A 26,858-nucleotide genomic window follows, 5' to 3' on the forward strand; every position below is an offset into this window, starting at 1 on the left:
TTTTATTTTATTTTGTGGTTATTGTTTGTCTTGTATGCCTGTTTTAGTAGTCTATTTTATGTATCAACCCTGGCATGAACAGATGTTGTTGTATTATATTGTTAATACTGATTAAAAAAAAAGAGGACAAGGAAGGAGATCGGACATGGCGAAAAGAGTTCAGCATGTCCTCGTTTTAATGAAGGACATGTGCGTCATTCTTGGAGACTTCGCTACTTAGTACAGGCCCAAAGTGACAGATAGAACTTTCATCCACTCGATTTTTTTGTTTGTTTAAAGTGTTGTTTTATTTGTTTAGTAGTCTATAATTTCCACCCATTCTGCCGTTGGCTTGCGTCATCTGTGTCACAAGAAGCACTTCCAAACCACTCGTAACAGTGGTTGGGGGGACGAGATTCATCGCAAGCTGCCTTGTTGTGCATTTGGAATGGACTTTTCTTTTAGCGGCTCGTGCTGTAAGTGATCACTTTTCATTGCTTCGTCTTTCCTTGGATGGAACGTAAGTGAATTCGTCTCGACAAACGCTCTTGATGTACTGAGTTTACTTGAATATATTCCCTTGAAAGTGCACCAACGATTGGGCCCCAACGGCTAGCCAAAAGAGTGTGTTTTTTTCATAAGAGACTGTGATCGAACTCATCTATTGTGTTGGTACTGAGTGCATTCTGAAAATTGAGTAATTGTGAGTTTTCAATAATCATCCGGTGTACGTTCTTTTCACTTGAAATAAGAAGGGAGAGTGTATGTATATATATCTTTTTTTTGAGGGTGATAAATATTGAATGCTTAGAGATTGTTTAGGCCAGGGGTCGGCAACCCGCGGCTCTAGAGCCGCATGCGGCTCTTAAGCGCCGCCCTAGTGGCTCCCTAGAGCTTTTTCAAAAATATGAAAATTTAAATATAATTTCTGTAGGAGGAAAAACATGACAAACATTTTTAAAGTTTTTCAAGGTTGTAAAAATGTGTATAATATTTAATTTCAACATTTCTGTCAACGAAGATTTACATCATATACTGCGACACGCATTTCTGTCAGATCGGCGGCGGCGCGCACGGTGGCTGACAGACAAACAAACAAACCGGCGGGTGTGTCATGGACCATGGATCCCAAGGGGAAAAAGAGAAAGATAGTTGAGGAGAACAGATGATTCAACAGTTCTTGGACCGAATCATTTGCTTTCATTGCCAATGTGGAAAATTAGAGGAGGTCAAAGATAAATTTAAGAAGTGGATTGCATCTCCAAACTCCACTACTGCTGCTAGTTTTGTTTCAACCCGGGAGATAATAAAGCGTGGGAAGACGTTCAGTTCACAGATGATACTGATTTTTGTCAGTATATAGTATATAGTTTGGGGGAAGAGGATTGTATTGCATTATTGAGGATTGAAGAGGACTGCATTTTATTTCCATGGGGATGTCTGAAAATACAGAATGCATATGCACGTTGCACATTTTGTTGTTTTTTCGAATCCTAAAGTAAAAATGACATCAAAAATCTGATTTCTTTATTGTATTTCTTTAATTTCATCAATGCAACGAAACATAATACATTAAAATTATAATGGAAGTAAACTTAAAGCACCATCGTACAGCAGAGTAGTCACGTGGTGCGTCATTCTCTCCAGGATGCGCTGCAGGGGAAAATAAACATTAATCATGAATGCTCATTATGTATTTGTAGCCTACTTATCATTTTGATACTAGGGGGGTAATAAAGCTAATATAGACACTTACAGCATGTGTTGCCTTCATTATAAGGCTTATATAAGGCTTTAAATTTTTTGCGGCTCCAGACAGCTGTTTTTTTATTTTTTGTCCAATATGGCTCTTTCAACATTTTGGGTTGCCGACCCCTGGTTTAGGCTATTGCATACTTGATTGTTAAAGTGGACAGTTGTTATTTTTGTTAATTTTATTTTTACCAAAAGGGTTTATATTAGTGTCAAATTAATAAATCTTTATAAAAAAATCCCTTATGTGGAATTTGTTGTATTGATTTGATATTTTAAAAAAATGTAATTGATAAAAGAGAAAAAAAAACCTCCGGTCAATTCAACATTCAATTTACGGGAATCCAGGGTTTTCTTGTTTGAGAAACATTTAAGTTAACCACTAGGGTTGAGAAAAGGGTTACATATAAATATTATACTTAATTATAATATACACACTTTATTATGTTTATTTGACACAGAAGACTGTTGTAATGGTGCTGAAAAGAAAACATAAACTGAATTGTATTTTTTTTAATGTGAACTAATTTTGTTACTGTTGTTTGCTGAGAAATGATCCAAAATCTAATTTTATCGAAATGCTAGTTAATAAAACGAATACATTGTGAATAAGTATTAAACGAGTCAAACAAACAGTGAAAATTTAAAATCTTGATTGTTTGTTTTATTTAAGGATTCACCAAAAGAGTTTATGGCTCACAGGCAATATGTTTCTGATCCGGTCTGACAGTATTACATTGAAAAGAAGAAATAATATATGAGCTCATCGTCATCATCAGCTGCACATGAGTCTTAAAAAGAAACACATAAGTCATTATTGTACAAAAGTTGATTTCTTGATTTCTAATAATGAGACTTTATAATGTATTGAATCAGATCATTTCATCTGAGAAATCTTACATACAAAAACACACACATACTAAACCAATTAATATTTGATTCAGTGAAAGTCTGACAATGTTTTTTCATTGTTCATTATTAAATATCCTGTTGAACTTTGTTATAATAACAATGTATTTAATTTATTAACCATCATCTGATTCACTTTCAAAGCGGTTTGGTCTCTTGTGAGGTCTAAGAGTCGCCATCAGTTCAGACATTTGACAAATCAGCACACTTCAGGTATTTCATGATCATTTACTAAAAATATATTTATATATAAACTAAACATTTTAATATGTACATATAATGTTAATACACACATATATTGGGACAAATGCACATTTTTAGTTATTTTAGGTTTTACATGTATTCAGGTTAGAGAGATATCATTAATAATGGCTTAAAGTGCCAGTCTTGGCTTTATTTAGTATTCATATCCACATTGGCTGAAAGTTTTAGGGATTACAGTTCTTTAAAACTCTATATAGCTCTCCCTGTTTCAAGTGACCAAAACTAATGGGAATGTTGAATTTTTGTTACATAATTTCCTGTTAAATGTCCCAAAATGTAAGTCAAGTTTTTTGTAGCCTTTTTGCTATTGACGAAGTGAAGAATATAAGTGTTGATGAATAATTTATGCTAAAAGTGGTTTTAAGTCATTTGTTTCTATTTTTTGCTATGGTGTGTGTGTAGCGGGTAACACATGACGTTATGCACATCCACACAATTGAGAAAAGACCAATAGGATGAGAAGCAAGAACTCTACTGGAGGAAGAGAACAACCAGCAAGTGGGTGAATGACTGACACGGTTTGATTTAACATGGAGGTTTATATTGACAAAACAAGTTGTTCTCTTCACTTAAATCCTATTAAAGGAATATCAGGTATAAACAATGAACCAGCTGTTATTGATCTGGATGACTGTCACCAACTCCTTTGTTTCCCTTTTTATTTTAGGGTACAGGAATCACTGCATACACTCTTCAGAGAGATTATGAATAAGCAATAAAAGAAACTGAACAACCCTGTGATCGTCTCCCTTTGAATTTAACCAAATAAGTTTGACCAAAGAAAATCTACAGTTTCACACCTCGGCTGCACAACATGACAGTAATCAGGTGTTAAAACATACAATGAGACTCAAATTCTTCTCAAAAGTCACTGGAATGCTGGAAAACAGAAACATTGGCATCTTCAAACTTAGTTACTTGGTATGACATTTAACATTAAAGAAACACATTGAGATGCTTTCTTCACTTTCTTTTGACTTTGACAAATGGACACAAAATAATAAAAAACAAGAAATGGACATGAAATGGGTTTAAGAAGTTGTAATAGTTGTAACAGAAGAGGAGGTGGAAGGAGCAGAAGTGGAGCAGCTTTGATTCTGAGGCCTCCAGTCTGTAAGCTCCAGATCCAGAGCCTCCCAGAATCTTTGTTTCATCTGCCTTCGGTTCTGGTGTTCAGTCAGCTGCTGGTGCAGTATGAAGGCATTGACCACTGTGATATCCACAAAAGGGTCAAAAAGAGATCGATAGCACTTTCTGGATCCATCGCAGGTCCAGAAGCCTTTTTGAAGGAGATACTGGAACAGTGATGGTCTGGTGTAAAAATGATCCACATTCAGCCTAAAGCCTGTTCCTAGAACCCTGATGTCAATCTCCCTCATCACATTCATAGCGGACTGTCTTTCCTTTTCATTACTGGATATAATGTTATTTCTTGTTATTTATGAATTTCATAAAGTACTGATCATATATGCATTCTAGAGTCCTAGACCTTTCTGACAATATATAGTTTGTTATGATAAGATAATTTAAACTAAATATTGAAGTAAATGTACCGCCAGACATTGAGCAGCACATAAATGTTTCTTATTCACACTCTTGTCATTTATGAATCAATTACTCTTCTTACATAAATGATTTGATAAAACAGTGATGAAATATTTATTTTAGAGTCTTAGACCTTTCCAACAATATAAGATTTGTCACAATAAGAAAATAATTCACATGCATAATATTGAGCCTCGTGTTAAAACACCGACAACCTTTAGTTTCATGTGTTCAGATTGTCATGTGTATGTGCGCCACCTTGTGGCCATTTTCAGTATTGAAGTTTGCGCAGTGTTGAGATTTAGATCGCGAACAAACTTTGCTTTGAGAAATATAAACCTGTAAATTTATTTACTATCTGTAATCATTCATAGGTGAAGTGTGCAAGGGCAGGATTGTAAAGGGAAATGTCCCTCACATAAACTTTCTGTAACTGGTAAAAGTGTTTCTTGTTTGAAGCTCGACATCAATATGGATATTTCTCTTAAACAAACAATGACAGATGACAGAAAAGACCTTTATAGAGCATGAAACATCACGAACACACGTCACTCACAGATCCAGACACACACATAAATGATATTAAATATTTGTTTTCCTTTATATGTGTAACACGGGAGAATATTAGTTGTAAGAACCACACGAGACAATGTCAGTTAAGTTTTGCTTTATTCATTTGTTAAACTAGTTCTCATGGACACTGATTTGTAGGCCCGCAAATAGTTTACAATATATTTGTCTTCTACTGTTTCTGAAAACATATTTCTTGTTGAGTTTACCGGTATGATGCGTTGGAGTCCTTGAAGGAGGCTGCTGGAGAAAGTTCCGGGGTGACAAAGATCTGAGTCCGGACAGGAGCAAGGAACTTATGCGATCTTGGTTCCGCCGGGACGAGCCATCTACCGATGAGCCGGGGGGAGAATTCAACAACAGTTTCTCAAGCGATTGGTTTTTAAGCCGATAAATCCAGTATAAATTATTGCTTGAGTTTATCGATAATTGTGGATATGCTTATTTTACAAAACCCATGTTAAAGTTGTTAATGTTGAGAATTGTGTAATTATCCCCTGTTGTGTTAAATGGTCTTGTCTAATAACTTTATAAGGAAAGGGGCAGATGGTCTGGTTGAATCTGTTTCTCTTATAAGTGCTGTCAAGTCATTTCTGTTAGTTTGATGTTGTTTCTCTTTGTTTTATGTCTTGTCGTCTGGAGGAAGAAATAAATGATCAAGCGTCTATGAGTTGAGCTTGTGGATCACTTACCTTGACGTTGGTTCTCTCACATGCACATAAGAGTCCACACTGGAGAAAAGATGTTCACCTGCACTCAGTGTGGAAAACAGTCTCATACAAAGACCGACTGGCAAAGCTCATAAGAACTCACATTGAAGATCGTCTGTACTCATGTGTTCAGTGTGGAAAGAGTTTCAGACACAATAGTGCGCTTACTGTCCACAAGAGAATTCACTGGAGAGCCCAAACACATCTTCAGTGGAGGAAGATCACCCAGTTAGCCTCAGACGTCTCACCCACGGGCCGTTCATTCAAAGCCATCATGGTTCCCAGACCTTCAATATGTGCTCACATTCTGGAGAAACACCATTTATCTGTTATGAGGGATAAAACATTTATTTTAAATAAACAGAGAAAACCATGTAAAGCCTTTTTGTGGAATATGTTTTTTATTGAATGACGATGGTAAGAATTGCTAGTAAATCCATAATGAAGAGAAGTGAAGTCTTTGAGTGTGGTGTGAGTATTAGAGCCAGTTAAGCAGCATCACATAATCCATACTGGAGAAAGAGCGTCACTGGAGAATAAACTTCATAAGTATTCATATTGTGAAGAGTTTCACTCAGCAGGTTCCTGGAGAGACGTCACACTACTGCCTACATGAGGAAGAACCTTTAGCACAGGGGTCACTAACTAGTGGACTTCAGTCTGAATGCGCTCGCGGTACTTTGATGTCATCTGCCTGTGGAACAAGTCTGTCATGTTTGGTGGCTCCTCCTCCTTCACAGGTAACTGCAGGTGAAAGTGAAACTATAACAGCAGGAGCCATTTTACAGCAAAGCCTCGTTCAAGAAAATAAATCATAAAGAAGCTAAAAACACAGTAAGTATAAACAGCCTCATGTTTATTCAGTAGATTTAATATTGTCTTGATCTGAACATCACATTAAGTTTATTGCTTGAAGAACTGTCTTGAATATTGTGTTGTTTCTGGAATCAGGAAGTGTGTTTATAAACTCAAAACATTAAAAGTGACGTTTTGAAAACTTAGTTTCACTGTTAAGAGCAAATGTGAAGCTCAATGTTGTGGACGGACTGATGGGAAAGAAGTGTGTATTTCTGAGATGACACATATCACATCAGTATTTTGTTTACAGGTTTGAGATTAACTCTTTATATTCTGACACTGTGTGTTCATCATGAATCTCTCCAAAGAGACCAAAAGGTGAGAAATGAACAATTTTAATAAACTTAAGTGTGTTATTGTCTATAGTTAGATGTGTTTTGATCTGACAGATGTAAGAGTTTGTGTTTAATAACTTTAAATCGTTTCAGTTTAGTTTCATTTATTATTTGTGTTTTTATAATATTTAAAATGTAGAGTCATTTACTAATTATTTTGTTATGAATTATATTGAAATATGTTTTTATAATTTATATAAAGTATTATTATTGGGTGAAATATCTCATTAATACAAGTGCTTTATTGAAAAATGCATAAAACTGAACATGAAGTAAAGTGTTGTAATGTTGTTTTAGTTTGACTGGTGGAGAATCTCCTAAACCCAGCTGTGTGTCCATGAAGAGTGAAGATTCAATGCATCATCCACTTCACTTCAGTTCAGGAGACTGTGATGATCCAGATGTGAGGTGAGAACAGTCTGATGGTTTAGACGAGTAAATCACTTCATCAGTCTTTATTCTCTGATCTGAGTCTGTGCTGTTGATGTTACTGCAGATATTCACTGAACACTTTACTGACAGATACACACATTAATCCATGTGTTCACTGTATGAAACACATATTTCATTTATTGTTACATTACAGAAACACAACAAATGTCTCAATCAGAGGGAAGCACATGGAGTCTGTTTTCCAGGTGAGTGTGTGTGCACGCTAGTGTGTGTGTGTCTGTGCGTGTGTGTGTTCGTGTCTGTGTGTGTGTTTGCATGTGTCCGTGTACGTGTGTGTGTTCGTGTCTGTGTGTGTCAGTGTGTGTGTGTGTTCATGTCTGTGTGTGTCTGTGTGTGTTTGTGTGTGTGTGTGTGTTTGTATGTGTATTGTCGCCTGGGGGTTAGAGAGTTGGGCTTGTGATCAGAAGGTTGCTGGTTCTAATCTCAGTGTCAGCAGGTCATGACTGAAGGGTCCTTGAGCAAGACACCTTACCCCTGATTGCTCTGCAGTAATGTGACACTGTAAAAAACTACTTGTAAGTCGCTTTGGATAAAAGCGTCTGCCAAATGAATAAATGTAAATGTTTGTTATACATCACAAACTCACCTTTTCTGACAACGTAATGGTGTCCATTTCCATAACACCAAAAAGGAGGACACTCAGCATTTAGTGAGGCAAGAATAACTGCATCTGGTGTACTCGCAACTACAATACAATTTTGTGCATCATATCGATGGCATCATGATACAGTGATTCTGAAACAGTCTAATCTATTCATTGCCAGACAATTCTTTGAAAAATTATTTGACCTGAAGATGTACATGCAGCTCATCGGTTACTTTGTTTCTCAGTGCTACAAACGTCCACTTCACAGCGACATCCATGAAAAGTGTCTCTACTGCCTTTTTATATAAAGTTGTGCTCTTTTGTCCATTCCGGATTAAATGAGGTCTCACGTTTCAGCAAGTTACCGTTATGATGTGACGAAGTCAACATTTGGACTCCACTTCCACGTCGTGGAGGCTTGTTTACGTTTTTAACCAATGATATATCAGATATTTATTTGACACCTCATTCAGCCAATCATTTGTTTGACCGGAGATCTTACTGCGTCAGACGCGATGCTGCTGCGTCATAATAAATGTTCTAAAGCGGGTTTTGTTTAGGCCGATGCAGCACAACTCCAAAAAGGAGGACAAATGAGTGTCCGGTTTGAGTTTGCCCCGGACGCCCTAGAAAACACTGAGTCATATCACCCGATAACCGTGACAATCTCCTTCATGCAGGATCAGCTCAGGTGCCGGTCGCGTGCAGCGCTGCAGCCACGTAAACAGAGTTTGCCCTTCCCCTTCTGACTTTCACTTTGGTTGCCCGAATATGGAAGTGAATAAGGCTTTGCGTTTTTTTTATCTAGACGTATGTGAAAAACTGCATCCATTGTTTTATTTATTTATTTTCCACCTCGGAAGGGCAACGTGAGTCGAGAAGGGCATATGGGCAGTTGCCTGGGCAACCTGAGTAACCCCCCTGTGCATGTGTCTGTGTGTGTGTGTGTGTGTGTGTGTATGTGTGTGTGTGTAAAGTTGAGAAATGGAGGCGAAGCAACTACTGTGTAACAACCATGTATATATAAATATGAATAAATAGTTTTATCCCAAAATATGTTAATAAGGCCAAAATCAAATCTGTATGTTTAAGGGGCGTTTCATGAGATTCTTTTACTGTCAGTCGTACTGCAGCTTTACACAGATTACTGTTATTATTACTGATGATTCTGAAACATGTTTAGATGTTTAGTTTCAAACTGATTCATTGTAGTAAGAAGTCACGATCATATTGATTTGAAATAGATCTCAGTGTGTTATCAATGCTGATGTGTATTTGATGCTTTGAGAATCATTTGAAGGCAAAATATGAATGAAAGAAAATATGATTTTGTTTGTGTAGTTTTGATGTGTGTTTATAGTGTGTAAATGTGTTATAGGTTTCATGAAATGAGGTTCAAGCTATTTAGAAAAAAACTGTGTTCACTAAAATGAGCATTAAAACCTTTTTCTGCCCTCATAAGAAAACTAAATCATGTGTGTTTGAACAATGTTTTCAGGAGCTTGAGCACAAACTCATCTCTCTGATGAAGAAAGAGCTGAAGATCTTCAAGAGTCTACTGAATCCAGATTACCCATCATGCTCTGAGAGAGAAGAGGAGGATGATGAAGATCAGATCAGAGTCAGAGAGATGTTTCTGAAGATCACACTGAACGTCCTGAGGAAGATGAAGCAGACAGACCTCGCTAACAAACTACAGACCAGTAAGAGCTCTCAGTCATGTGACTATGACATCACTTTACCTTCAGACGAACAGACACAGTGTCTGTATTTACTGATGATTATTAGTGAAAATACATTTACAGTTAATACATCAACAGAATAGAACCATGAAGCTTTTTGTGTTCATCTAATGTCATGATCAGCAAAATCTTAAAACACTCTTAAGGTCAAATATATACATTTTTTCTAATTGTATACATGTATTTTTATTTATATTCTCTTTGTTTATCAGAATTGGCCCCTTTATACATGAAGAAACACAAATCCAGACTAAAAGAGAAATTCCAGAGAATGAATGAAGGAATCTCAAGTCAAGGAAGCTCAACACTTGTGAATGAGATCTACACAGAGCTGTACATCACAGAGGGAGGGAGTGAAGACATCAATAATGAACATGAGGTGAGACAGATTGAGACGGCATCCAGAAGATCAGAGACACAAGAAACACAAATCAAATGTAATGACATCTTTAAAGTCTCACCTGAACTAAACAAACCCATCAGAAGTGTGCTGACTAAAGGAGTCGCTGGAATTGGAAAAACAGTCTCTGTGCAGAAGTTCATTCTGGATTGGGCTGAAGAAAAAACAAATCAAGATCTTCACCTCATATTTCCACTTCCTTTCAGAGAACTGAATCTGATCAAACAGACAAATATCAGTCTGATGGATCTTCTTCATCGGTTCTTCACAGATACAACAGAACTGAGATCGACAGACTTTGATGATTATAAAGTTGTGTTTATCTTTGATGGTCTGGATGAGTGTCGTCTTCCTCTAGATTTCTCAAAGAATCCGAGTTTGTTTGATGTCAGAGATGAATCAGCGTCAGTGGATGTGCTGCTGACAAACCTCATCAAGGGGAATCTGCTTCCTTCTGCTCTGATCTGGATCACCTCTCGACCAGCAGCAGCCAATCAGATTCCTCCTGAGTGTGTTGATCTGATCACAGATGTACGAGGATTCAATGACCCTCAGAAGGACGAGTATTTCAGGAAGAGAATCAATGATGAGAGTCTGGCCAACAGAATCATCACACACATGAAATCATCCAGAAGTCTGTACATCATGTGTCACATCCCAGTCTTCTGCTGGATTTCAGCCACTGTTCTCCAGAGAATGTTGAGTGAAGCAGAGAGTCCAGCACAGATCCCCAAGACTCTCACTCACATGTTCACACACTTCCTGATGTTTCAGATCAAACTGAAGAGTCAGAAGTATGATGGGAAATGTGAGGTAGATCTTCAGCAGGCTAGAAAGAGTCTTGAGTCTCTGGGAAAACTGGCTTTTCAACAGCTGGAGAAAGGGAACCTGATCTTCTATGAGGAGGATCTGAGAGAGTGTGACATTGATGTCAGAGAAGCGTCAGTGTACTCAGGAGTTTGTACTCAGATCTTCAGAGAGGAGTTTGGACTGAACCTGGGGAAGGTGTTCAGCTTTGTGCATCTGAGCGTTCAGGAGTTTCTCGCTGCTTTATTCAAGTTTCTGTCATTTCTTCAGCAAACATCAGAAAACTTCAGTGGATTGAGATCAAACATGAGTGATTTACTGAAGAGTGAAGTGGACAAGGCCTTACAGAGTGAGAACGGACACCTGGATCTTTACCTCAGATTTCTTCTGGGTCTCTCACTGGAGTCCAGTCAGACAATCTTACGAGATCTGATGACACAGACAGGAAGAAGCTCTGACAGTAAACAGGAAATAGTCGAGTACATTAAGATGAAGATCAGAGAGAATCTCTCTCCAGAGAAATCCATCAATCTGTTTCACTGTCTGAATGAACTCAATGATCATTCTCTAGTGCAGGAAGTACAAACATATGTGAACAGAGGAGATGAGTCTAGTCTTACTGGAGTCCGTCTCTCTCCTGCTCAGTGGTCGGCTCTGGTGTTTGTGTTACTGAACTCAGAAGAGAAGCTGGATGAGTTTAATCTGAGGAAATATCATCGATCAGATGAATGTCTTCTGAGGCTTCTGCCAGTGATTAAAGCATCCAGAACAGCTGAGTGAGTCTTTACCTGCAGTTTCACCTGAACATCTAACAGTCCACATTACTGTAGTTAATGTCCTACAGAGACACAATAAAACATGATGGAATTGTTCACTGCATCTATAGAGTGAGAGCTGCTCTCTTGTGGCTTTTTTCTGATTTTCATTCATTTGTTTTTTATTTATAATCGTCTGTCAGGGTTCAGTTCTTGCAGTGATTCTCTATCAGGTGCAGATGTTGCTTCAGCTCTTGTGCAGATGATTCTCATTGTTCAAACATTATCTCTTGATGTGTTTATATCTTCACTGTTATCTTGTTATTTCTCTTTCAGTCTGAGTCTCTGTAATCTGACAGAGAAAAGTTGTTCATCACTGGCGTCAGTTCTCAGATCAAACTCCTCAAGTCTGACAGAACTGAACCTGAGTCTCAATAATCTGAAGGATTCAGGAGTGAAGCTGCTCTCTGATGGACTGAAGAATACAAACTGTAAACTGAAGACATTACAGTAAGAAAATCCTTAAAGCAATAAAGTTAAACATGTGTATGTATTATGTAAATGAAGGTCTTCATAAGTTTATCAGAATCATCTTTATATGTAAGAGACTCAACAGTGACTGTCAGTCAATGACTCTCTGTATCATGGTTCTGTCAGGTCTTGTCAGGTTTTTCTAGTCTTAGCGCAGGATCATTACAGTATCAAGTGTTTTGTGTGGAGAGAAACACATTATTGGTGGTCATGACTGGTCTTTGGCTCCGCCCCTCTCCTTCTCCGCTCATGCTTGTCCTGTTAGTGTTCATTCCCTTCACCTGCTCTGTAGCATCATCCTTGTTAGTGTCCCTATTTAGATCCCTTCTGTTTATTGTCCTGTGTCGGTTCATTGTGTTATCTTGCCTCATCGTGTTTTCGCTTTGGACAACCCTGTTCCTGTTGACCATTTCCCTGTCATGTGTTTGGATTTATTATTTAGATTATCTTGGACCTTGTTTTATGTTTAAGTCTTGTTAGTTTATTGTTTGCCCTTTTTAAGTTTTTATTTAAATAAGGTTTATTTAAATAAAGTTTATTATTTTCAATTGCTGCCTGTGTTTGGATTCTGCTTTCTGCATATCCTGACACTGTTGATTTAGATTCATACATATTAATTCATGCTATTATTGTAGCTATTTAAAATAATTTCATTTATTACTTGTATCTTGTAAAAAGGGACATCATTTGATTCATTAATGAATAATAATTGAATAATATATGAAATAATTAAAATATATTAAATAATTGTACTATTAATTATTGTCTAAATGTTATTGTCATTATTTCATTTATTTTCTTCTCTCTTCAGTCTGTCTGACTGCAGTATTGGATCTGAAGGTTGTGTTGCTCTGACTTCAGCTCTGAGATCAAACCCCTCACATCTGACACAACTGGATCTGAACTGTAATAATCCAGAAGATTCAGGAGTGAAGCTGCTCTCTGATCTACTGAAGGATCCACACTGTCAACTACAGACACTAATGTGAGTTACTTATCAAATTATCATTTTTTTACAAACTCACTTTTTTTAATAATCACAAGTGACTGTCGAGTATTTTTGCTGTTTATGTTTTGCTGTTTCACTCTTGTTCTTGTGTAAATTTGATGTAGTTGACAGTGGCGGCGTATCAACAAAACCTCCGTTATGGCAAAATTTCCTCCGGCCAAACAACAGCGATATTCCAAAGTAACGTCACCATAAATGAAACCACATCATATCTAAACAAATCATTCACAATAATCCAAAACACTGAATGAATGCACGAACATGCACAGAAACTTACAGATAACAAACACAAACCCTCATATCCATTAAAATGTGTTTTTTAGCAGCAAAAGTGCGACTCCAACAAATATCTACTAAAGCATCTGTCATTTATACTGTGTGTGACAATCGCTTCAAACCCACAGACAGATGTTTCATAACAACCACAAACGACCACGTTCATCAGGTACGAGTCTAAAATAAACACCAAACATTAAATGAAATGAACAGCAAACATTATTAAATATAAAACATGTCTCACCTTGTCACAGTGCAGTTTATTGTTATTAAGCAGCGGCGAGGTTGAAGCTAAATCTGTGACATCCAGATAATCCAAAAAGATGCGCAGATATTTAGTGCAATGAACTGCGACTGCGCAACACTGGCACATTGAGTACAGTTTTAATTATTCACAGTTAACGTGACAAAAATTATTCATCTTGCAATATTTATACATCTGACTTGTGCAGATGAGATTGTTATGTGACTGTTAAAATAAAAAAATAATTGCCAATTTATTGCCATTTGTCGACATTAAAGACCTCACTGCTACCCCTTACCTCACCATACACTTTTTATTAAACACCTGTAAGGGATTTCTCAAATAGTTTCTTCTAGTTTACTGAGCATCATTATACACACTTTGTTTCACTGTTTTGTCTGAAAGCTGTAGGGCAGGGGTCTTACATTCAAGTTCCTAGAGGTCCGGTCTTTATATTTTCTTCCAACAATAATCCAGACAATGTTTTCTGAAAATGAATAAATATTTAATAAATTAAGCCCCCTTGTGTGTATATATATGATCTTTCATCAGGCCATTTATTTAATATTTTGATATCCACAGTATGTATCTATGTATTGTAGGTTCTGTGGCGAGGGGAATGTCCTCTTAATAGAAGTCTGATAATTGATATCTGTCAATATAAAACTACTGACAACATTCAAACAACAAATGTAATGTAACTATTAAAATGCTCTCATCATAAACAGAAATTTAATGTACTTACTAAATAAGCCTTTTCATGCCCTTCATACAAGAACTTCTTCTGTCTTTAAATCATTTCACTATTAGATCCTTGTTCATAACAAAATCAAAATTTATTTCACTGTTTTCTACATAAAATCATGAAATTAATGCTTGAAATTAATATTTGATGCTTGTTATAATAAGTTAGATATTAAGACTTTAATTTGGGTTTTCACAGGGTCACAAATGTTTACATGCTGATCAATAATGCTAATGCTCAATATAGATAAAAAGGTTGTGGTTCATAAAATATCACAAATCTGGTGGAAAGGTTGGAGACTTTTATCAAACAGTAAACAGACTGACAGATAGAAATCCTTTAAAGTTGCTGTATTTAGTTTATTGTTGTGAGTCTATTGACCTGCACTACTGTTGTTAACATGAACACGTGTCTGCTGCTCTTCATGCGGCGTGTCTTTGATGGAGAGAAGAAGCGCACGCGGATCAGAAAGGGTTGACCTCTGACCCCGCTGTCTGCACTTGGGTTCTCTGTCCTTGTTCCCTCAACACGTTCCTGACACCTTGATGCTTCATACGATATCCTGAAACATAGAAATGAGATCAGAAGTGATCATTAAAGATCCATCTGTTAATGCTTTGACTGTTATTCATCTCTGTGGCAAGTGCAGCGTTATTCACATCAGAAAGATCCATCATGCAGTCAGAAAACAGTCATAAGTGTCTTACTAACATTGTGACTCACTGTTATCTTGTTATTTCTCTTTCAGTCTGAGTCTCTGTAATCTGACAGAGAAAAGTTGTTCATCTCTGACGTCAGTTCTCAGATCAAACTCCTCAAGTCTGACAGAACTGGACCTGAGTCTCAATAAACTGAAGGATTCAGGAGTGAAGCTGCTCTCTGATGGACTGAAGAATACAAACTGTAAACTGAAGACATTAAAGTAAGAAAATCCTTAAAGCAATAAAGTTAAACATGTGTATGTATTATGTAAATGAAGGTCTTCATAAATTTATCAGAATCATCTTTATATGTAAGAGACTCAACAGTGACTGTCAGTCAATGACTCTGTTGATTCAGATTCATACAGAATTATCACCAAACTGAGATCATTTTAATAACTAACTTCAATATATTAAACTATTCATGATATTATTGTAAACTGACAGTGATTTACAATAAATTAATTTATTATGTGTATCTTGTAAAAAGGGACATAATTTGATACATTGATGAATAATAATATATGAATAATAAAAATATATTAAAGTATAATTAACTTAAATAATTTAACTCCTAACTATTGTCTAAATGTTATTGTCATTATTTCATTTATTTTCTTCTCTCTTCAGTCTGTGTAACTGCAGTATTGGATCTGAAGGTTGTGTTGCTCTGACTTCAGCTCTGAGATCAAACCCCTCACATCTGACACAACTGGATCTGAACTGTAATAATCCAGAAGATTCAGGAGTGAAGCTGCTCTCTGATCTACTGAAGGATCCACACTGTCAACTACAGACACTACTGTGAGTTACTGATCAAATTATCATTTTGTTTATAAATTCACTTTTTTTAATAATCACAAGTGACTGTCGAGTATTTTTGCTGTTTATGTTTTGCTGTTTCACTCTTGTTCTTGTGTAAATTTGATGTAGTTGACAATGGCGGTGTTTTAACAAAACCTCGGTAATGTCAATTTCCTCCGGCCAAACAACAGCGATATTCCAAAGTAACGTCACCATAAATGATACCACATCATATCTAAATGTAGCACGAGGGCACTATAAACACTGGAAAATTAAGATGCCCGATCAACATCGTCTGACTACGCCACCCTGAATCCCTCACAGGGAGAATGAAGTTAAATTATAGACACAGATTCATTGTAACAGAAGGAATAGAGACGAGTTTCTCAAATAGAACAAAATTCACAATTTATTGACAGACATCTTAAAGAAAAGGACACGTCCTATTAAAAGGCCTGAATTATTAATTAAGGTAATCACCATTGGAGCAGTAATCTTAAAATAGAGAACACCAACTTCGAGAGACGAAACAAACCCAAAGACAAACTAGCGGACACTTGAGGAGGACTGACCGTCCACTGGCATGGGCCCACACTATTGCCCCTGTGATATTCACCAGTACACGTAAAAATAAAAGGGACACACACACACACACACACACACACACACACACACACACACACACACACACACATGCACACCCAAAGAGAAATAAATGTGAACAACACAGTGTACATGGCAGCACCACAGGAGAGTATCCACCAAAGAGACCAGCACTCGATAGTGATCTGCTAAACAAAAGAACAAATGAGTTGGTTCTCGGAGTAAAACTGATGCTCAGGAAGCGGACTATTGTAGTTTAAACAGCCCTGATGTAGACTAATAAGAGTAACCATACCCAGCCGTACTAGACATGTCACAATATTAAATAAGAAATTATCCAAACAACCTTAACCAGCAAACCCCCCAAAAAAGCTAAATAAAAAAAGTTACATAAAACCGAAAGGGGAGGAAAGACAGCAGTGGCAAAGAAACTGGAATCCTAAGGAGAACAAAAAAAAAACAAATGTTACATCAAATAAATATAAAATCATCTAAACATCAACTACACAAATAAATATATATTGCCGCAGCTAAATCACTCCCAAAACACATAAACCCTACCGATGCTCTAAAAGGTTGAACAGTACCACTTTCAATGGTCACTAACATCCATCCACCAGCCCCACGACCATCAGGGAGATCAAACCAGCCTAAAACACATCCTTAAAAATGGTTGAAATCATTCATTCTAACTATATACAAGGAAAGGAGGATAACAGCATATAAACAAGGCGCACAGGTGTACTAAAGTGTGTACATCACTTTAGAGGCAATAAATACTGAATGAGTGAAAGTAGCAACAATGATAAACTTCTTGAGTCTCAACCAGCAAACAAAGCCCATGCAAACAACTGCTCCTCTGGTCTTATAGAGCACCTGGGAATCTAATCATGTGCACAACTCCGCCCCTAAGGAAATGCTCTTAAAGGGGCCCTGTCACTTTTCCCTGCTACATAAACAAATCATTCACAAGATCCAAAACACTGAATGAATACACGAACATGCACAGAGACTTACAGATAACAAACACAAACCCTCATATCCATTAAAATGTGTTTTTAAAGCTCTAACTCTGCAGCAAAAGTGCGACTCAAACAAATAGCTACTAAAGCATCTGTCATTTATACTGTGTGTGACAATCACTTCAAACCCACAGACAGATGTTTCATAACAACCACAAACAACCACGTTCATCTGGGACCCGTTTCAATAAGGAGGTTCAAGCAACACTGAGTTAAAATATGAACTCTGAGTTGATTTACTCAGATAACCGCTACTCTGAGTTTTCTGTTTCAGAACAGCTGGTTTCAATCAGTTCAATCCACTCTGAGTAAGTTCACCCGAGGTTACTCGTGTTCATCGCGGCTTTAAAAAGCCATCATCAATTGAGCGAAGATAACACGATTCACCATGGCAACGCCACGTGACAAAAAGCGCTCCGTTTATTTCTCGCCAGTCGAATTGGAGGCACTATATATATATATATGTATATATAAACATATATACCTACGATTTTTTGTCATGTAGGTGCAATCCTTCTGCAATAAAAAGAACATGGCAGCAGCTGAGAATAAAATATAAAAACATCATTCAGTCCGATGAGTTTAAATGCTCTTGGTAGTAGGATGCCTGACTGGGAAATGTTTGATATATTTAATAAACTGGCCTTGAAAGTTTTGAGTATATGAGAACCGAGCACTGTGGCTATAGAAGACAAAAAACTGGCCATGCTTGCCCCTGCTCCAGCTATGTCTAATGGAGGCCAGCTAGAGATGCTCTAGCGACAAATGCAATAGGGACTGCGGTCGTTAGGCTCGTGGTTCGAGCGCCGGTCCCTCGTTCTGACCGACGGCAGTTCGAAGCCAGAACAGAACGGGGCGAGTGGGACCTTTTAAATGTGCACCCAATCACATTGGGAAATCCTAAAGGGTATTTGAATTATTAGAGTTGGCAGCAAGAGCACATTTATTTGATCAGCTTATTCAGAAAGACGTTCACCATTCACCTGCAATCTTATGAAACTCCTCTTTGATGGTTCTCACAGGAAACTTAACACAAATGTATAAAAAGTGCTTGAGAGCGATGCACACTTTTCTTACTCTGCATACAGTTGCCTTGCTAACGTGTTCTGCATCCCCGGTGTTATAAAGAAAGCTTCCATTAGTAAAGAAACGTAAAGCCATACAGAGAATCTGCTCAGATGTAAGAGCGCAGCCCCGACGAGTGAGGTTTGTGATGTAAGGATGAAGCAGATTGTGAATATATTTAATGGACTGTAAAGAAAAACTGTGCCGCTCAAATAAAGAATCCTCCGGATATGATAAAACATCCAAACGGGGCTTCACCATATATTCTCTCCCGACGTAAATGTAACTCTCTCTGAATGAATGCAGCTTCCTCGTCTACGGGTTCCTGAATAAACGGACATTTAATGTCTGTGTTACGAACTTGTGCGCGATTAAGGAAAACGAATGAAAAAACAAACGGCGAAGACAATTTCAACACCACTCGCGCTTCTAAAAGGGGCGGAGATTGTAACAAACCTCGGGTTAGTGGAATAAAACCTGCTCCAGACCAGGTTAGGTTCACAGAGTAGGTTACTATGGTTACTCACTCTAAGTATAAGATACCTTGATTTCTGAAACAGGCTTGACTTACCCCGCGGTCACAGGTTTGATATACCTCGCGTTCTGAAACTGAAAACCCAGAGTATCCCGTTTTCTGGGGTTAACTAACACTGAGTTTGCACTTACCCTGCTTTCTGAAACGGGTCCCAGGTCCGAGTCTAAAATAAACACCAAACATTAAATGAAATGAACAGCAAACATTATTAAATATAAAACATGTCTCACCTTGTCACAGTGCAGTTTATTGTTATTAAGCAGCGGCGCGGTTGAAGCTAAATCTGTGACATCCAGATAATCCAAAAAGATTCACCTGAACATCTAACATACAAGAAATATACAGCAGTGTAAAATATGAAGATGATCTTTAATGAGCATCATTATACACACTTTGTTTCACTGTTTTGTCTGAATGCTGTAGGGCAGGGGTCTTACATTCAAGTTCCTAGAGGTCCGGTCTTTATATTTTCTTCCAACAATAGTCCAGACAATGTTTTCTGAAAATTAATAAATATTAAATAAATTAAGCCCCCTAGTATGTTTGTGTATATATATATATATATATATTTATATGATCTTTTTTTATGTAGTGAAGTGAAGTGGGTGGCGCCCTCTCTGCGTGTGTCGACTCCGCCCTAGAGGCTTGTAGTTAATCAGCGTCTCATTCATCCGGGTATATTAAGGTGGTTGTTTTGGACATGGGGTCAATGTGCTGCGCTGTGTTTATCTATCGTGTCATTATTCTGCTATCAGTCTGGTGCCCTGGCTAGAGGTGCTGGGCTGTTTGCGGATAAGCACACGTTGTGCTGAGTGTTTGGGTCGGATTGGGACTTCCATGGCTGCTGTTCTGTTTCTACTATTCTAACATTTTGTTTCTATTATTTTGTTTCATTAACCTGCTGAGTACAGTTGTTGTCATGATTCTGCCTGCTCTTGTCTTGATTTTCTGGTCTAGGGGCAGAATCATGACAGACTCACGTGTTTTATGTGGAGAGAAACATATTATTGTCAATCAGGACATGATATGCGTTCTCTCCTGTCTCGTCATTTGGCCCCGCCCCTCTCGTTCCTAGTATAGCTTTCCTCCTGTGTCTCATTACCCACTCCTGCCCATTGTTATCTCCTTTGTTAGTCTCCCTATATAATACCCTCTTGTCTATTGTCTTGTGCTCGTTCGTTGACTTGTATACTGTACTGTTATCGGCACTGTATGTAGAGTTTTTGGTCATGTCATGTCATGTCATGTCATGTCATGTCATGTCATGTCATGTCATGTCATGTCATGTCATGTCATGTCATGTCATGTCATGTCATGTCATGTCATGTCATGTCATGTCATGTCATGTCATGTCATGTCATGTCATGTCATGTCATGTCATGTCATGTCATGTCATGTCATGTCATGTCATGTCATGTCATGTCATGTCATGTCATGTCATGTCATGTCATGTCATGTCATGTCATGTCATGTCATGTCATGTCATGTCATGTCATGTCATGTCATGTCATGTCATGTCATGTCATGTCATGTCATGTCATGTCATGTCATGTCATGTCATGTCATGTCATGTCATGTCATGTCATGTCATGTCATGTCATGTCATGTCATGTCATGTCATGTCATGTCATGTCATGTCATGTCATGTCATGTCATGTCATGTCATGTCATGTCATGTCATGTCATGTCATGTCATGTCATGTCATGTCATGTCATGTCATGTCATGTCATGTCATGTCATGTCATGTCATGTCATGTCATGTCATGTCATGTCATGTCATGTCATGTCATGTCATGTCATGTCATGTCATGTCATGTCATGTCATGTCATGTCATGTCATGTCATGTCATGTCATGTCATGTCATGTCATGTCATGTCATGTCATGTCATGTCATGTCATGTCATGTCATGTCATGTCATGACCAAAAACTCTACATACAGTGCCGATAACAGTACAGTATACAAGTCAACGAACGAGCACAAGACAATAGACAAGAGGGTATTATATAGGGAGACTAACAAAGGAGATAACAATGGGCAGGAGTGGGTAATGAGACACAGGAGGAAAGCATGTCATGTCATGTCCTGGTAGTGAGTCTTGTGTTTGGATATGTTTGCCCCCCATGTGGGAAGTCTTTGATTTCAGTTTTGGATTTTAGTTTGTCAGTGTTTTCCCCCCATCGCGGGTGTTTGTTTTGTATTTTGTTATTAAAGTCCTTGTTAACCCCTTCATCCCCGTGTCTGCCTGCACTTGGGTTCTTCCTTCCACGATCCGTGACAAGTTGTTATGTGAGCACACTTCAGCCTTGTTGAGTTATTTTGCTTTTATTATGGTGTGATTATTTAACTTATTTTTTTCACTTATTAACCACATTTGGAAGACTGTTCCATCGGGAAGAAGTTGTGAAGGAGAATGAGCGTGAAAGTGATTTTCTGCCCTTATGAGAAGACAATACAAGATGCCGCTGGTTTGCTGAACGTAGGGTTCTTGATGGGGTGTAGGAGTGTAGTATGGTGTAGAAGTATGCCGGCGCAGATCCTGTGATAGTCCTGTAGGCAAACATCAGTGACTTGAATCTGATCCGGGCTTTAACCGGTAGCCACTGGAGAGAGATTAAAGGTGGTGTCACATGAGCTCTTTTGGGCTGTTTTGAACCAGCTGAAAGCCTTTGCAGGAAGACCAGTAAGGAGAGCATTGCAGAAGTCCAACCTTGAGATCACCAGCGCCTGGACAAGAAGTTGTGCCGCATTCTCCGTGAGATCGGGTCTAACCTTTGGGATGTTGAATAAGGCATATCGACAGGATCACGTTGTCTTTGCAATGTCACTGTCATTGTCACTCAACAAGTTATTAAGCTTTCATTGAAAATAAATGAGATTTTTTTAATGTTTGTGTCTTTCTCTTGGAACATTGTTATATGTATTACATTTGTGATACGGTGAGATTTTAAGTATCACATGAACCTTGTGTCAGCGTTATTCACATCCGAAAGATCCATCAGTCAGAAAACAGTCATAAGTGTCTTACTAACATTGTGACTCACTGTTCTCTTGTTATTTCTCTCTCAGTCTGAGTCGCTGTAATCTGACAGAGAAAAGTTGTTCATCACTGGCGTCAGTTCTCAGATCAAACTCCTCAAGTCTGACAGAACTGAACCTGAGTTACAATAATCTGAAGGATTCAGGAGTGAAGCTGCTCTCTGATGGACTGAAGAATACAAACTGTAAACTGAAGACATTACAGTAAGAAAATCCTTAAAGCAATAACGTGTGTGTTTGTAAAATCAGTAGAGGTCTTAATAATTTTGTTTATAAACTCACTATTTTTTATAATTACAAGTGACTTTCAAGTATTGTTGCTGTTTCACTCTTGTTGTGTAAATGTGGTGTGGTAGCACTATTTGTAAAATGTTTTCTCTTGGATAATCTCGATCTGCTTGTATTAATCTCATGTGTAAATCCCTTTGGATAAAAGTTTTAATAATAAATAGAAATGTAATATATGAAAGTTGCTCTCCATTTGCATAAAGTTAAACATTACACTGTTTAGTTGTAGACACACATTCATGTTTTGCTGAGGTTTTATGTCACTCATGCTAGAAGTTAAGCTTTCATTAAAAATACATTAGATCAAATAATTTTGAGGATATATGTATTACTTAAATTTTAACTCACTGCTATTTCTCTTTCAGTCTGAGTGTCTGTAATCTGACAGAGAAAAGTTGTTCATCACTGGCGTCAGTTCTCAGATCAAACTCCTCAAGTCTGACAGAACTGAACCTGAGTCTCAATAATCTGAAGGATTCAGGAGTGAAGCTGCTCTCTGATGGACTGAAGAATACAAACTGTAAACTGAAGACATTAAAGTAAGAAAATCCTTAAAGCAATAAAGTTAAACATGTGTATGTATTATGTAAATGAGGTCTTCATAAGTTTATCAGAATCATCTTTATATGTAAGAGACTCAACAGTGACTGTCAGTCAATGACTCTCTGTTGATTCAGATTCATACAGAATTATCACCAAACTGAGATCATTATAATAACTAACTTCAATATATTAAACTATTCATGATATTATTGTGATTTACAATCATTTAATTTATTACTTGTATCTTGTAAAAAGGGACATAATTTGATACATTGATGAATAATAATTGAATAATATATGAAATAATTAAAATATATTAAAGTATAATTAACAATATTAAATAATTGTGCTATTAATTATTTTCTAAATGTTATTGTCATTATTTTCTTCTCTCTTAAGTCTGTGTAACTGCAGTATTGGATCTGAAGGTTGTGTTGCTCTGACTTCAGCTCTGAGATCAAACCCCTCACATCTGACACAACTGGATCTGAACTATAATAATCCAGAAGATTCAGGAGTGAAGCTGCTCTCTGATCTACTGAAGGATCCACACTGTCAACTACAGACACTACTGTGAGTTGTTGTTGTGTAAATTTGTTTTTGCAGCAATTCTTGTGGATAAAATATATCTGAAGTGTCTTAAGATAATGAATGTGAGGAGTGTATTTTAATATCTGATCTCTCTGATGTTTTACAGTATTTAGTGTTGAAGGTAACAATCGTCTTCACACCGTGATGTTGCTACAAGGCCAATAAGCAGATCACATCAGGCATCAAAGTTTGTTTTGTTCTTGGACCGGCAAATCTGTGCTGGGAAATAATATCTGTTCGCTGTACTTTTAATATTTAATATTGCTTTCTGTTGCCAGGAGCTTTACCCAAACCACATAAGCTTGTTTCAAATATAATACGTTTATCAATTTTATAAAGCTGTATAAAGCATGTCTTTTACTAAAGTTAACCGTGGTTTTTATTATTACAAGAACATTGAGAAGTCATTGGTAAAGAAACATAAAGATTTTATTAATTTCATAAAGCAATTGATCAATATTTTGAACACAATATCAATGAATGAATGTACAACACAATATGATCGAACATCTCTGTTATAAATAAACTGTATTTAATCAGGCTAATAAGAGAATATAATCAGGTAAATATGAAAATAAAAATGATAATTTGATAACAGACAGAACTAATACGGCTAATATACGGCAGACGTTTTGGAATGAAATAACTGAATACAAACATTATGAACAACAAAAAAGAACAAACAAGCAAAACCTCAACTTGAATCCTCACTTTCAGAGTGAAAGAGGCTGAAATTCATAAATCGAATAAAATAAATAGTTTGTGTTTAACTAGCAAGATGTTTAATAAGTTATAATTTATACAATACATTAAATGAATGTACTGAGCCAGTAGATGGCAAATCGACTCCATTTATCAGTTTTCTCGGTCGCTGTGGCGCATTTCTCAGAAGCTATATTGTTATCTATCTATTGTTTATGCCATGTAGATCACAGGGCCGTGCACAGGGGGTGGCCCGGTGGCTAGAGCCACTGCCCCTCTGCCCTCGTCGACTGAGGTGCCCCTTTTCCCATCCCGCTCCGTTCAAAGTATTCCGCTGATTCCACTATTCCGCTCCAGGTTTTCCCGCTCGCTCCGCAGCATCACTCACAGTGTCTGGGCGCGCGCTCTGTCTCTTGAAACTGAGAGTGAACACGACAGTTAACGAAAGCTGTCGCATTAACAGGTCGGTTATGCAAGAGACAGTGGTTGAATCTGCAAAATTTGTCATTTGGTATTATTTTTTGTATGTCGGTAATGTTTTGCTCTTGGTCTTCTACTAGTGCTAACAACTTGTACAACATACCCGCGTTTTTTTAATTCAAGTTAGCTGCTTGTCTAATCATATTATTGTACTCAACGATCAGATTTAAATAATGTCCTGTTGTTGGCACACCCCCCCAAAAAACACAAAAAAGAAGACAGAGAGAGAAAGAGCGAAGGGAGGCTGTTAAAGGCAGTTCAACACTGCAAACATGGATTCAAAGCTCCAGTTTAATTCTTGTAAATATATTTCCCATTGTAATCACTTGTCTTAGTTCTGACTAGCACATCTTAGGCTCTAAATGAGTTGTATATTAGCATAGTAGGCTATATAGATTAATGCTGTATGCTAATATGAAATTAAATGTCTATTACTTATTACTCCATTGAAGATGAGGCAGAGGCAGGCTCAGAGAGTGAGGGAGAGCCCATTGAGCATCAGCCAAATCAATTCAATTCAATTGAATTGAATTCAAATTTATTTATATAGCGCTTTTCACAATCTGCACTGTTCCAAAGCTGCTTTACAGGGGGAAATAAGAAAAACACAAAAAAAGGTAAAACACAGTACATGAATAGTTTAACTTGTTATATAAACACCTAGTAAATAATATCTAATGTCAGCAGTCTCCTGGTGGTTTATTTTGCATATTTGCTTTAAGTGAATGTTTGGCTGAAAAGATGTGTCTTTAATCTAGATTTAAATTGGGCGAGTGTGTCTGATCCTCGAATAGTATCAGGAAAGTTATTCCAGAGTTTAGGTGCTACGTATGAGAAAGCTCGACCCCCTTTGGTGGATTTAGTTATTCTAGGTGTTATCTTTTGTCAAAAGTCCTGAGTTTTGAGATCTTAGAGAGCGTGATGGGTTGTAGTGTGATAGAAGCTCTGTTAGGTAGGTAGGGGCTAAACCCTTTAAGGCTTTATACGTGATTAAAAGAACTTTAAAGTCAATACGATACTTAATGTGTATCCAGTGAAGGGTTGATAACATTGGGGTTATGTGATGGTATTTTCTTGACCTGGTTAGATCTCTGGCAGCTGCGTTCTGAACTAACTGTAGTTTGTTTATTGATTATGAAGGACAAACACTAGAGCATTACAGTAGTCAAGTCTTGAGGTTATAAATGGATGAATAAGCTTCTCCGCGTCAGCAACACACAGAATATTTCATAATTTGGCAACATTTCTTAGGTGGAAAAGGCTGTTTTTATCTGAGATGTGATTTTGAAATGACAGGTTGCTGTCTAATATAACGCCTAGATCTTTTAATGTTTTTGTTGGAGTAACAGTACATCCTTCAACTTTCAGTTTATAATCAGAAATATTCAGTTTGTGTGTCTTTGTTCCGATGAGTAATATTTCTGTTTATTAGAATTTGGAAGACAGGAAGAAATGGAGAGTGAGGCAGCCACAGCCATGTACACAAGAGAGAAAAAGCCAGAAGACTGAGTTTTTGCTTCAGTTACAAAATCCATCAGATCCGGCGCATTTAAAAAAAACACAATATAATGTACAATGTGGTACAATGAACAAGTACGTTCTTTTCAGGGACAGTGGTATGAAGAACACCCCTGGTTAGAGTATGTTCTATCAAAACATCTACAATAAAGTCTAAAATGTATTTGAGCGTGTGCTGAATTATTTTTTAATTGTATATTTTCTAATAACTGGATAATTTGTGTTAACAAGCAACCACCCCCTTGGTGCCCCTTTTTTTGGTTTAGGCCACTGCCCCTCAAAATGTCTGTGCACGGCCCTGGTAGATCATAACACATAAGGCCTATAGGCCTACTGATTCAGTAGATTCATGAATGAATAGCTATATTTAAATACCCATAGATGCAAGATTATGGCAAAAATCATAATTCTTATTAATCCTCTTGATATTACAACATACTTTGAGGTAAATGCAACAACATTCAAAACAACTGATAATGAATAAATAGATTTCTGT

General features: G+C 37.3%; 1 protein-coding gene and 1 long non-coding RNA gene across 4 annotated transcripts; both read left to right on the forward strand.

The window, feature by feature from the left end:
- Nucleotides 1-333: 333 nt before the first annotated feature.
- LOC306891739 lies at nt 334-4,544 on the forward strand. Of its 2 annotated transcripts, none has more exons than XR_013786392.1 (4): nt 334-455; nt 2,785-2,853; nt 3,307-3,402; nt 3,572-4,544. It is a non-coding gene; the product is annotated as an uncharacterized lncRNA (long non-coding RNA). The 2 variants fall into 2 exon arrangements; XR_013786393.1 differs by having other exon boundaries at nt 357-499; nt 3,572-4,543.
- Nucleotides 4,545-6,467: 1,923 nt separating this feature from the next.
- Nucleotides 6,468-25,526, forward strand: LOC306891688 (NLR family CARD domain-containing protein 3-like). Of its 2 annotated transcripts, XM_079452157.1 has the most exons (14): nt 6,468-6,563; nt 6,838-6,905; nt 7,220-7,330; nt 7,509-7,560; nt 9,460-9,664; nt 9,916-11,686; nt 12,002-12,175; nt 13,008-13,181; nt 15,219-15,392; nt 15,802-15,975; nt 22,271-22,444; nt 22,894-23,067; nt 23,471-23,644; nt 23,769-25,526. In XM_079452157.1, the coding sequence occupies exons 2-14, from the start codon at nt 6,880-6,882 to the stop codon at nt 23,773-23,775; spliced, it is 3,390 nt and encodes a 1,129-aa protein (XP_079308283.1). In that variant the 5' UTR covers nt 6,468-6,563; nt 6,838-6,879; the 3' UTR covers nt 23,776-25,526. The 2 variants fall into 2 exon arrangements, with proteins under 2 accessions (XP_079308283.1, XP_079308284.1); XM_079452158.1 differs by lacking the exons at nt 7,509-7,560; nt 22,894-23,067 and having other exon boundaries at nt 6,504-6,563; nt 9,424-9,664; nt 23,769-24,407.
- Nucleotides 25,527-26,858: the final 1,332 nt, after the last annotated feature.

This window comes from Barbatula barbatula (assembly GCF_947034865.1).
Source record: "Barbatula barbatula genome assembly, chromosome: 3".
Lineage (NCBI taxonomy): Eukaryota > Metazoa > Chordata > Actinopteri > Cypriniformes > Nemacheilidae > Barbatula > Barbatula barbatula.